Source organism: Cornus florida, unplaced genomic scaffold, assembly GCF_030987335.1.
Source record: "Cornus florida cultivar Cherokee Brave unplaced genomic scaffold, ASM3098733v1 CherokeeBrave_3.0.0_Hap2_Chr08, whole genome shotgun sequence".
Classification (NCBI taxonomy): domain Eukaryota; kingdom Viridiplantae; phylum Streptophyta; class Magnoliopsida; order Cornales; family Cornaceae; genus Cornus; species Cornus florida.
Genome location: NW_026775578.1, coordinates 7,621,866 through 7,635,046, shown reverse-complemented (window position 1 = coordinate 7,635,046; position 13,181 = coordinate 7,621,866). Strand labels below are relative to the sequence as shown.

At 34.5% G+C, this 13,181-nt stretch overlaps 1 protein-coding gene across 1 annotated transcript; it reads left to right on the top strand.

Moving 5' to 3' along the window:
* The first annotated feature begins 8,568 nt into the window (after nucleotides 1–8,568).
* On the top strand, nucleotides 8,569–11,757 carry LOC132269176 (pentatricopeptide repeat-containing protein At3g07290, mitochondrial). Its single transcript, XM_059770265.1, has one exon. It carries the CDS (start codon nucleotides 8,635–8,637, stop codon nucleotides 11,323–11,325), a length of 2,691 nt encoding a protein of 896 aa, XP_059626248.1. The 5' UTR covers nucleotides 8,569–8,634; the 3' UTR covers nucleotides 11,326–11,757.
* Nucleotides 11,758–13,181: the final 1,424 nt, after the last annotated feature.

Genomic DNA, 13,181 nt, shown 5'->3' with positions numbered 1-13,181 from the left:
TTCTCCACAACCTACCAAAACATAAAAGTCCCCGTAGGTGCAAATAAATGTTTAAGTTTCTTGCTAAAGATCAAATTGCACCAAAAATAAAATTGAAAATTACTAAATTCGTGAAAAATAAAAAAATAAAACAAAAAACAAAAAACAAAATTTAATGTGATTTCAAAAAACATCCTAACAAAATTAAAACCTTATTCTTTGTAGCAGCAGGTTGACTGTCCTTAAGTACTGACTCCAGCTTTGGTGGATCAATGTTCCCAGCTGGCTTCAAATGCTTGTGAACATTGAGAACCTCAAAGTACTCAGACCAATCTTTGGACCTCCTGAAATAAAACCCTTAGCACTTTGAGTTCTTACATGGACAATCCATCATTAATTAAAGCTCCAAAGTAAAATATATCCAACGCAAACTATTCAAGCCATTGACATTCAATCAAAATACTATTTACTAATAAATAATAAATAATAAAATTTTATAATCACCCATATACATTAACATATAAGTCAAAAAAAAAGTACAGCAAAAAAAAAAACCAAAATATATATATTATTGCTCAGTGTCTTTGTGTCTTTCATATGCATACAAGGAAATGATGAACAAAAATAAACATAAACGCAAAAACACTCACTGGGAATCAAAACAAAGTGATGTTAAAGTTGCCCGACCGAGGCCCTCTATATTCTGAATTCAACGTTGAAAGCTTCATGTCCTGGGAAACTTTGACGGTCAAGATGGAAACATATTGAACATTAGAGGGATTAATTTCACCATTGAAACAAGTTATCATCAGACAAAATATTCTCCCTCCCAAATGAACAATGCAACCCACAGACCATGACCGATTCCAATACACTGGTATATCTATAAAGTCCAGGCCGGCAATATTCAGTGGAACATCAAGAGATTGGATGATACCAGCAGAAGAAAATCGGACTTGATATGCAATCAAGAGATGATATTCATTTGTGAAAGTGTATACGTAACCATCAACATATTCAGCCTTTCCACCGAATGGGTAATATAATACACGATCCCTGGGATCCTTATTGACGACCAGCCACTCCTTCATTGAACTCCCGACTTTGTAATAATGGAATTCAGTTTGAGTTCTGAGAGAATCGGAATAATAGTTACAAACTGAAATGAGAATACAGTCGTCGATGACTGCGTAACCGGAGACAATTCTGAATAATTTTTTGTCCAAACGAAACTCAGGTAGGGAAGAAGAACCCCACTTTTTATAGAGAGGAGGATCCAAACGTTCGAAACACGGAGAGTTTATGTCCAATCTCGAATCCTTGGTACCTCCAGCAAGCACAACAAGCCTCTTCCATGAACTGCAATCACATTGGGAAAAGGTTTTGTTGCATTTGGGCATGGCAAATCAGAAAGCTTTTTAGTATTTGTATCGAAGAGAAGGGGTTGAAACTGGATGAATCTGCTTTCCGTCGATGAACTATATGAAGCCATCAAGCACATGTGTGATCCTGAGATATCACAACCAACCGGTGAATAGTCTCTCAATGCTTCACAACGAAACGCTTTCACCAGAGGACTAATAATTGTTGCAGATTCACATCCGCCTCCTCCTCCACTTCCAACTCCTCCTCCAAGTTTGATTTCATAAATTGCAGCACAATTTGGGCCTCGATCAAAAGTCGCAACCAAGAACAATGATATTACCTCATCCTCCATCTTTAATTACCTCATCCTCCTCCTCTCAATCGAAAATTTTAGGGTTTTAGTGCCTCACGGTCCTTCCTCGATTATGAAGGTGACGAATGGATCGTGTTGCTGGCGTGTGCTTTCCCTAATTCCCAAAGGACATTGTTACCCTTGGAAATCCTCTTAAGTACCTCTTGCCTCTGGCTTCTTCTTCCTTCCTCTCTTTTTATTATTTTTTCTTTTTTCTTTTTTTTTTTTAATTTTATTTTATAATTTATCTATCTTTGATTTATTGTTCTAACAGTGCGATTCCATCGTATATTGTCATTTGTCACTCAACACAATGCTAATAGCTCGACTAGTTAAATGAATACTCCCTTTTTACATCTTTGAATTTATTATCGATAGCTTAATCGATTAATATTTTCGGTGAATTTTAGAGTTTTGAACCCTTATTAATTTAACTTCTAATCCTTCTTGTCTTATAAAAATAAAAAATAAAAAAATATTAATTATTATACTCACTAATTAAGATTGCTCTTTATTACACTCATTATCTTATAAATTTTAAAAATTACCTAAAATATCATTTATGCCCATGTATTTATAAAATAAAATAAATAAAAATATCTTATACAACAAATGACTCTCGTACCCTTTAAATAGTATCTCTCGACGAAATTCATCTCTCTCGAATATACGTAGAATTAGAATATATGCAATACGAAGTATTTTTCCTGAAATAAATCCCTTTCCACTTTGAGTTATTTGCTGAAAAATCATTTACTAAAGCTATGAAGTAAAATATAATTAAATCCCATTGACATTCCATCAAAGTACTCTGCTCTGCTGCTATATATTATTATTATTATTATTTATAACCACAATTGACATATACAAGTCAAATAGAATCATAGCTGCAGCCATTCGATGGATGCAACTATATAACAAACGATTCATGCTTGTGGGTCTCCAAAAGAGCAGTGCTACACGTATCAAAAATAATTCTGAGATTATATTATGGCAGGGATGTGTCCATCAACCTGGCAATGATGGGGATTTTATCAAATATTCAGGGAATATATATATTTTTTGGAAGTTGTTTTCAGAGCATGTATTTTTTTTTTTTTTTTGAAGGTTATTTCAGGACATATGTTATTGCCAAAATACTCCACTGCCGGCCATGAAGCCTTTTGTCGGAGTCTCTTACATTTGTTGACGATGATCACTCCCTCTCTCCTTTGCCCATAAATTCATAATGATCTCTCTCCCTCTTGTTTAATCCCTGACTCGCATTATGTAAACCCTAACTATAATATGTGAACCCTACCTCTACACTTGAACTATCAATACTCTGCAATTAATAATATGCTAAATTTATTGATTTCTTAATGAATGGGTCCTCTGTTTCACATTGAATTGAACTAACCTTAATAAACAAGTTTAAAGGAAAGAGACGTGGTAAACAGGCGACTTTTTCGACCTATTACCTTTCCTATTTAATCATCCAATTACGTTGGGATTCTGAGTCAATAATGATAATTGCCTTTTCTATTTAATAATAATAATTATTATTATTATTATTATTTATCTCTATTATATCCTATATTCTCTCAAGGAAATTACTTTCACACTAATTCGTGTTATTTTGATGATACAATAATATATTTGTTACATTTAGTATTTTCCTATTTAAAATACTTTTTTATTTTTATTTATTTATTTATTTATTTATTGTTATTTTGTGATATTTAGCATTTTCTTATTTAAAATAATTTCGACATATGGAAAGTAGACGTTGGCAGCAAATCGAATGTTGCCACATGGATAAACAAGAAAAATCCATAGGCCAATGGAAAGGTGACGTTGCGAATTCCATGGGACTTGTCACACCAAATTAATATTCCAACAACTGAAAAAAGAAGTTACGTTACCAAAAATTATCCTTCTTCCCATTACCAAAATTGGAAAGTAAAAACTATCCTTCTTCCCATTACCAAGATCCGCAATTGTTTGGCTTTCCATCCACATTCTTGAATTGGATCAAAGCTTGTGTTACTTCCCCAACTTTTACAATCCTCTTAATGGGGAGTTCAATGGACATTTCAAGAGTGTCAAAGGGCTGAGACAAGGGGATCCTCTATCACCCTTCCTTTTTGTTCTTGTAATGCAGGTTTTCTCTTTAGTTCTTGCCAAATCCATTACTGAAAGAACCTTCAAATACCACTGGAAATGCAAAGAGCTTGCCATTTCCCACCTCATTTTTGCCGATGACTTATTTTTGTCCTCTCATGGAAGCCTTGAGTCAGTTAAAACACTGAAGCATATTATTGATTTATTCACCAATCTCTCTGGCCTCTATATCAATAATGACAAGAGTCAAATCTTCTTCTCTAGTGTTAATGGGCAATTAGAATCCACCATCCTCAACACTCTTGGAGTTAACAAAGGACCCTACTTGTGAAATACCTTGGGGTACCTCTAGTTTTATCCATGCTTAGAGCAAATGACAACAGGATCCTCATTGATAATATCACTGCTAGAATTGGGCATTGGACAAGTAAAACCCTTTCATTTGTAGGTAGACGTCAACTTATAAGGGTTGTCTTGTACTCCACACAAATGTACTGGAGCTCCAAGTTTATCCTTCCAATGAGTATCACTCAAGAACTGGAAAGTCTCTTTGGTGCATTCCTTTGGTCTGGTCCTTCACTCAAGAGGACATGTGCTAAAAATGCTTAGGATAAGTGCTGCTTACCTAAAAGGGCAGGGGTCTTGGTCTGCCTAACCTTCATACATGGAATGAATGTGTAATCATGAAACAATTTTGGCATTTAATTAACTCAAGAGATTTGCTTTGGGTGAGGTGGATCCATACCTTTCTCTTAAAGGGCAGAAGTGTTTGGGAAGTAAAGGTCCCAGGTCAATGCTCTTGGAGTTGGAGGAGACTGCTTGGTCTTAGAGATTCAATCTCTCCTCTTGTCAAACTCGAAATTAGGGATGGTTCATCATCCAATTTCTGGTTTGACATATGGTGTTCTCTAGGTCTTCTTCACCTTATAGTCTCTCAATAATAGACGCTCAACTCAGGTTTTGATTCTAAAACTAAAGTTAGTTTATTTATCACTCACTCTTCATGGTCTTTTCCAGCAGCCGTCACCACCATCCTTCCACAATGCAATGCAATGCATCGCTACCACCCCCCAAAACCAACTGTTGTGATAAGTTTCTTTGGATCCCTTCTAACTCTGCCTTATTATCCATATCCAAAACCCTGAAACACTTCAACAAGCACCTACCCACACTTCCATGGCACCACCTGGTCTGGACCAAACCTTCAATTCCAAACAAGGGCGGATCCAAGGTTGCTGATTGGGGTGGGCTAATTCTATATTGGGTTAATTTTGGGTGGGCTAATTTTTCTTTTTTTTTTTGGGCTGGGCTAAAAGTAGTATAGTAAAAAAAAAAAAAATCTTTTTTGGGGTGGGCTGAAGCCCACCTTCGCCCACCCCTCCCTCCGCCCTTGATTCCAAAACACTCTTTTACCCTTTGGGTTGCTATTCAAAATAGGCTGCCAACACTGAACAGGAGGTGTACATCACATATACACTCAACATTCTGCATCCTCTGCAACTCTGACCTTGAGTCCCATGGTCATTTATTCTTTAATTGCCCTTTTGTCAAGCCCTTATGGGCATTTCTTCAAGCACAATATGGGTTCTATATCTAGCCTTCTTCATGGAGAGAGCTCATCATTTAGGCTTCACATCACTGGCGTGGTATTTCAATTTTTCGCAACTTTTCTATATCTAAAATGGGGTTAGCTTCACTGGTCTATTACATATGGAATGAACGTAACAGGAGGATTTTCTAGAAGAAAGCAGCGACAGCCAATTCTTTACTCCATCTCACTCTTCAGTCTATCAGAGAAAAGCTTCTTATCTCGTCCATCACAGATACACTCAATTCCAAAAGGATCGCTCTTGAGTAGGAATTGCCCGAATCAGTAATTCGACCACCGGAAAAACCGCCTGATTGATTGTGAATCTTCCCAGTTGGAATTTCTCCATGTTCATCGGAATATATGTTGACTGTATCTATCTTGTGCTCATTTTGTTTAGCATGATTTGGACACGTCCCAATGTTATTTTTTCCTTTTGGGCCTTTCTGGTTTCCATTGGGCTTTGGTTTTCTTTGTAGTTAGCATTGTGCTAGCTCCTTTGGGCCACTTTGTATTACTCCCTCATTATTAATTCAATTTCATCAACACTAAACACCATTTTTCTTTTTCTTTTTCTTTTGCTTTTTTTCCCTTTCATGTCTCTTTTATTTGTTTACTTATTTATTAAAGTCATTTCTGCTACAATATCTAATTTTTTAAAATTATTTATAATGATCTCATTCCATTTTTACTTGTTACCAACATCTCACTCCCCATGTATCCCCATTAGATTGATCTTCTTTGATACGTTTACACTACCTAAAATATATATTATATATCTAAAATATATATTATATATCTTATCACTAATATGCCCCACTTCTAATTTATCTCACATTTGGAAGGTCACATCGCTATAAAAAATAAAAGAAAAAAGAGAGTGAGAAATGTGGAAAAATAAAAAAATAGAAGCAGCAAAACTATCAACCTTTTTATAAAGAAAAAAAATAAAAAGTTAAGAAACCATTGAACGGCTAGAACATAATATGGCAACCCTGAAATTTCACCCAAAAAAATTTAATAATGATACAGAAATAAATAAATTGTCAAAGAACAATTCTAATTTTCATTTTCATCAATAAGTAAATGCAATGGCATTAGGTAAGAAAAAAGCATAGGAGAAAATGAACAAAATAGTTATAACATGACATGGGCCATTTTTATTTCCTATATTTTGCATAATTATTGGAAAGGACATAAGAAAAATGGTTGCATCGATTAGCTATGCTCCTCCACCATCGCATTGAAGAAGATAGTTCAAGCAACCACGTTATGCTCCTCCACCGCCCGCAATGAAGATACTTCAAGCAACCATGTTACTATGTTAGTAGGGGTTGGATTGTGAGAACGTCTCTAAAGCATGCGTTTCACTTTATCAATGGATGGTTCTGAACACCAAATTCAATGACTTAAATCTAAAATTAGAATGAAATTTAGTTAAAACTTTGAATTAAATGATTTTTTTTGCAATTGAATTGAAAAAAAATAAAAATAAAAATAAAATTGCTTTGAAAGCACCTAATTGAATTAAGTTATCTCGAAAGGTAGAAAGAATTACAATTTTCATCAAGTTTACTTGGAGTCCAAAATCATTTGAGCGGGAAGCAAGTATTGTGTATTGTTCTCTATAAATATAAGACAATCTTTATGCATCTTTAGAGTTGAATCCCTATAAATCAATAGAAGAAGCAAATTCCTTGTGATACACCATATTCGACTCCGTTATTGATGGAGTAAATATATTTGTCATTTCAATTATTACTAATTCTCCTAGTATAGGTCTAGTGATTGTTAATAGATCGATTCGATAAATAACTCTTCCATAGAGTTCATTAATATATGAGGCTTTAGAATAATATTTTGGTTGTGTAGGTAAACCAAAGGAAATGATGACCTTGATTTATTTCTTACCCCATAACAAGTTATGCCTTGAAATGAAAGACAATTTCATTTTGTCTACCAACAAAAAAATTATAAGTAATACAAAAATGAATCGATCTCACGAAGAGATCGAGATTCACTTTGAATTTGACAAATACATTGCTTGTGAAATATGTGTTCACATATGTCCCGTAGATGTACCTGAAGAAGCAATTTTATTTATACTAAACATTCTTCTATGAATTATCTTTCTATGAAGTATGTGAGGGATTAATGATTCTTAGGAATTGAATCTTTGGTACTTGAAAAAGTGTAAGGTTGAATCTTCTATGAATTATCTTTTAAATTGTATTAAAAATCAATACAATTTAATTAAAACTTTGAATTAAATTATTTTCATTTTAGTAGGTGCTTTCAAATGTAAATTTTTTTTTTTTTTTTTTCTTTCCAATTCAATTGCAAGATACTAATTTGGCCTTAGTGCACTAAATCCCCCTCTAATTCCAAAATGTTACACAATACCCCCTCTCTTTTTTCTTTTCTTTTCTTTTATTTTTTTTGGCAATAAACAACATTTATTTACTAATTGTTGCAACTTACCTATTTGGCTAATAGAGGGTTAATTGCCCTTAAAGGGATCGGAAAGAAAACATAAATACTCATAATAAGAAAATCGAATTAAAAAGAAAAAAAAAAAAAATAGTAGTCTCACATAACATCATCTTACTAAAATTTATTGATTTTTTTTTTATAATGTTGAGTAGTGTTTTTTTATAATGTTGATTAGTGAATTTATTTTTTTTAATCTTAGATGATCTATTTCCTTTTGAATAATGAAGCACTCATTAATTGAAAAGATAGTCCATTATTGTCTATATAAATCGATACGGGTCGTAGCTGCAGAATCAATCTGACTCAGAGCATCGAAGAGATTGACACATAAATAATAAATAGCTCAATTAATGGGTAAAGGAAATTAAATTCACTCATCAACATAAATTTATTAAGATGATACTATGTGGTCAGGACAATCTATAAAAATATATATTTTTCTTTTAATTCAATTTCCTTAGCATGGGTATTTATGTAAAAAAAATTCATTCGTGGAAATGTGATATACAGACAATCAGGGTGTTCCCATCTCTTCTATTACATCCATGAATTAATGATACTGATTAGTCATCCAATCAAACGGATGATAGTATATCGATCAAACTCAATGTTCGTTTCAATTTAGGGCGGTATAGGCTAGCATAATTTCTACGTTTTCAAAACATAAACCGGCTAACGGTCTCTTTTTTCTGTGCTTGGGCACCGCCAGTTCTATGTTGCAACTTCTAACCCCTCTCTCCACAAATATTTGTGCATGTTGTCTCACACAAGCAAACGTCTCAACTTCTGCTTCAGATCCTATTACCTTAAGCAATCTCTCTCCATGCTTTCCTCTGTTTCATTTCGATCTCCAGACGCCTCAGACGACGCTGTTCATCGTGTCTCCACTTTGATAAACCAACCCAACTGGGAACAAGACCACCACCTAAAATCACTGGTTTCTCACATGACCCCTCATGTAGCTTCCAATGTAATGGCACTCAACAGTACCAACATCAAACTCGGGGTTCAGTTTTTCAAATGGGTATGTAAGCAATCCACATATTGTTATGATTTGGATAGTAGAATTCATCTATTGAATTTATTAATATCGAATAATTTGTTTGTGATTGCACATAAGGCCATAATTGTTCTAATTAAAGAGTGCACTGATAGCGAAAATGAGATTTTGAAGCTAATGGGTGCTCTTGACGACATGCGAGTGATTGGATTTAGGCTCAATTACCCTTGTTACAGTACTCTTTTGATCTGTTTAGCTAAGTTGAGTATGGGTTTGCCAGCATTTTTGGTTTCCAGAAGAATGGTAGGTGATGGGTTTGTTCTTGATATCATTGACTACAAGAACATAATTAATGCTCTGTGCAAGGATGCGTTTGTACAAGCTGCTGAAATGTTCTTGTCGAGAGTTTTGAGACTTGGGTTCGGTTTGGATGCTCATATCTATACTTCTTTGGTGTTGGGTAGTTCAAGGGCAGGTGATCTCCCGGAGGCCTTCCGAGTGTTTGATATAATGTGTAAAAGGGATGTTTGCAGCCCCAATAGTGTTACTTACTCAATTCTGATACACTGTTTATGTGAAGCGGGCAAGCTTGAAGAAGCATTTCGATTAATGGAAGAAATGAAGGAAAAGGGTTGCCAGCCAAGTACCCGTACATACACTGTCCTCATCAAAGCTGTTTGTGATGCAGGATTGATGGATAAGGCTATAGGTTTGTTCGATGAGATGGCCATGAAGGGGTGTAAACCAAATGTTCACACTTACACAGTGTTGATAGATAGATTATGTGGAGAAGGGAAGATTGAGGAAGCTAATGGGATGTTCAGGAAGATGTTAAAAGATGGGCTTTTTGCTGGCACAGTAACGTATAATGCGCTGATCAATGGTTACTGCAAACAGGGGAGGGTGATTTCTGCCTTTGAGCTACTTAGTGTGATGGAAAGAAGAAATTCCAAGCCTAATATACGGACCTACAATGAATTAATGGAAGGGTTGTGTAGTTTAAATAGAACTTGCAAAGCGATTTTGCTATTGAGAAAGGTAGTCAATAATGGCATATGGCCTAACAGAGTATCCTATAACATTTTGATTGATGGGTTCTGCAAGGAAGGCCAACTCAATATGGCTTTCAATATATTAAATTCAATGTATTCAGTTGGCCTTCAACCCGATCATTTTACCTATACCACATTGATTGACGGGCTCTGCAAACAAGGGTCACTTGAGCAAGCAAATGGGCTATTGGGTTTGATGGTGAAGAAGGGAATACCTGCTGATGAAGTTACATTTACTGCTCTTATTAATGGCTATTGCAAGATTGGTAAGACTGCAGATGCTTTTAGGCTTTTTGACAGGATGATTGAAGATAGGTGTTTGACAACTCCTCATGCATTCAACTTGTTACTTGATGTTTTTAGCAAAGAAATTAAGGTGAATGAAGAACATGCAATTCTTGGGAAGATGGTGAAGTACGGTTTAGTTCCTTCTGTTGTGACTTACACAATCTTAATTGATGGATCTTTCCGAGTAGGTGATACTAGTCATTCCTTGAATATGTTAGACCTCATGAAGCAAGCTGGCTGCATCCCAAATGTTTACACATACAATGTTGTGATCAATGGTCTCTGCCAAATTGGAAGAGTGGAGGAAGCAGAGGCTCTTCTTTTCAAGATGCCCCTTTTAGGAGTATCTCCAAACCACATTACTTATACTATATTGGTAAAAGCACATGTCAAGGCAGGTAGGTTGGATCGTGCCTTTGAAATTGTGAGTGTTATGGTTAAAAATGGTCGTCGACCAAATACTCGTATCTATTCTGCATTGCTTGCCGGATTTGTTATGTCAAATAAGGCTACAGGAAAAGAATCTGTAAATCCTATGGATGATTTAGGTGGTAGATCATTACTGACGGGGGAAATTGATGATAATTGCATTTCTGATCATGTTTTTGGGGAAGTGAATATTGGCCTTGCTCTGAAATTCCGAGATAAGATTGAGGAATGTGGCTGTCCCATTGTGGACTTGTACAATTTGTTAGTTATGGGTTTGTGCAAAGTGGGAAGAATATTAGAAGCAAATGACCTTATCCAAGATATGGTAAGACAAGGTCTCTTTCCCGACAAGGCTGTTTGTTCTTTTATCATTGAGCACTACTACAGGGAGCGCAAGTATGATTATTGCCTTGAGCTCATGAAACTAAGTCTCAGCAAAGGTTTTGTTCCATCTTTTGCATCTTATCATTCTCTGATTGTTGGTCTTCGCAACGAAGGGAAGTTTCCAGAAGCTCAAAGTTTGGTATCTGACCTCTTAAGTTATGCTGGTATCGAGGACAAAGTTGCTTTTACACCATATATTGAGTTCTTAACAAAGGAAGATGAACCTCATAAATGCCTTGAGGTACTAAAGCTAGTTGAGCAAACGCATCACAACGAGAGGCCAATTGTTTAAGCTCTTCCATTGGAGTCTGCAGATGTTACTGCTTCATTACTAATTGATAGTGAATGGATTCGACTCCCCTTTGTGTCATCCCCAAGTTGGCATCCTGAAGCCCTCCCGGGATGTTATGTCATTTCTTACTATGGGTTTCTTGCTGCATCTGCTTTCTATTATCCTCCAAGGAGCCGATTGAATTGACTTGTTTGCACTAAAAATGCCTGGATTCCTTATCCTGAAAATGTTTGACACGAATTGGGGTTGTCTTGCAACCTGCACACATGCTTCTTTTCTTGCTTTTTTACATTTGTTCATCATTGCTTGACTTGGGCAATGGAGGGGGGACTACATTGGGAATGTGAGAAAGCTTATTATATTATCTTTTTGTAGAGTTTGAAAACCCGATACCGTTGTAAAAATAGTAGAATTGATGTTGTGTTTGCTTTACCATGATGAAATTTTGGCTGTAACATACCGATATCATATACATCCAGTGTAGGGTAGAGGAAATATAGAAGAGGTGGTCTCATTTCTTTAACTCATTTATTTAGACATTTTGATGATCCCATTTATTCTAAATGAATCTGAGTGGAAAGTTCTGTTTTGATCTCTCATTGAACTCTTGATTCCAGTCACTCTAATTTCAGGGGTGACCTTGGAGGTCACAAAGTCTGAGTTCGTAGCAGTCCAAGCACTTTTAGAATCTCCATTTTATTGTGTTAATTGACGGTGACATCCTTATATTACCAATATAACTACTCAACCTATGAAATAACTTGACTCAGAAAAGAAAAAAGGAATGTGATGACGATGGACTAATGACTTGTTGGTGACTATAATATGTTCAAATTTAAGACAATGCATATACTTATTTATTTATTTATTATTATTTTTTTTGTTTATCGACCCCATAACACACGCACTACTGAAATTAAGAATGCAGTTCGAAACAAGATCTCAAATACTTACCTCCCTTATTCCTACCATCGCTATACCCTGGAGACAACTACCTATTTATTTAAAGACGGCTCTATATCACTATTTCTTTTGTATTTTTTATAGTAATAAAAAAATCCATTTTTAATGGTAAAATAGCAAAATATCATAAGTTCTACATAAATTTAAGATTATGGATTACAAAGTAATGAGTAAATTTGAAGATGGAATGAAATTTTTTTTGTGGCATTAAAGGGTGTTCATTAAGACATATATATAAAGAGGATTGCTAGTGATTTGCCATTGTTACATCTCAAACAGTAATTAGATAGTAAGTCCCAGTCTTCCAGAGCCTATAATATTTAAAGGTTGAGATGCCTTCCACCAAATAATCTTGTTTCAACAAGATGAATATTATAAGATTTTTTATTTTTTATTTTTTTAAATTCTTGTAGCTTGCTTGGTTTCATATTAAAAATAAGGTATTGTAAATTGTGTTCCTCTAAAACATGTAAAAGTTGTAAAAAGTAAAAGGCTGATATATATATATATATATATATATATATATATATATATATATATATAAAATCAGTAAAATTCAAATTATTTAAAAATTAAGTTGATTGAATATATGCATTTTGAATGATATTCTCAAAAATGGTTTCATCCAACACAAATTTTAATTTGAACTTATTTTTTTTTAATAAAAAATAATAAGAAATTCTATAGTTAAATACATCTTATTAATGTGATGTTATCATAACATTATAAATATTAATGACATCGTGAATAATAAAGAATTATTCAACTTTCAAATTTTAAATAAGACGAGCCTTGCTCAAATACAATATATACTTACATTTTTTTGGTCTTCTTTTTTTAGGTAAATGACAAACATGTCTTTAATACTATTTCCCTATTTAGAATTAGGAGCA

Bases quoted from the DNA above. Each gene is read 5' to 3' on its own strand.
- LOC132269176 (XM_059770265.1), top strand. From the start codon at position 8,635: ATGTTGTCTCACACAAGCAAACGTCTCAACTTCTGCTTCAGATCCTAT.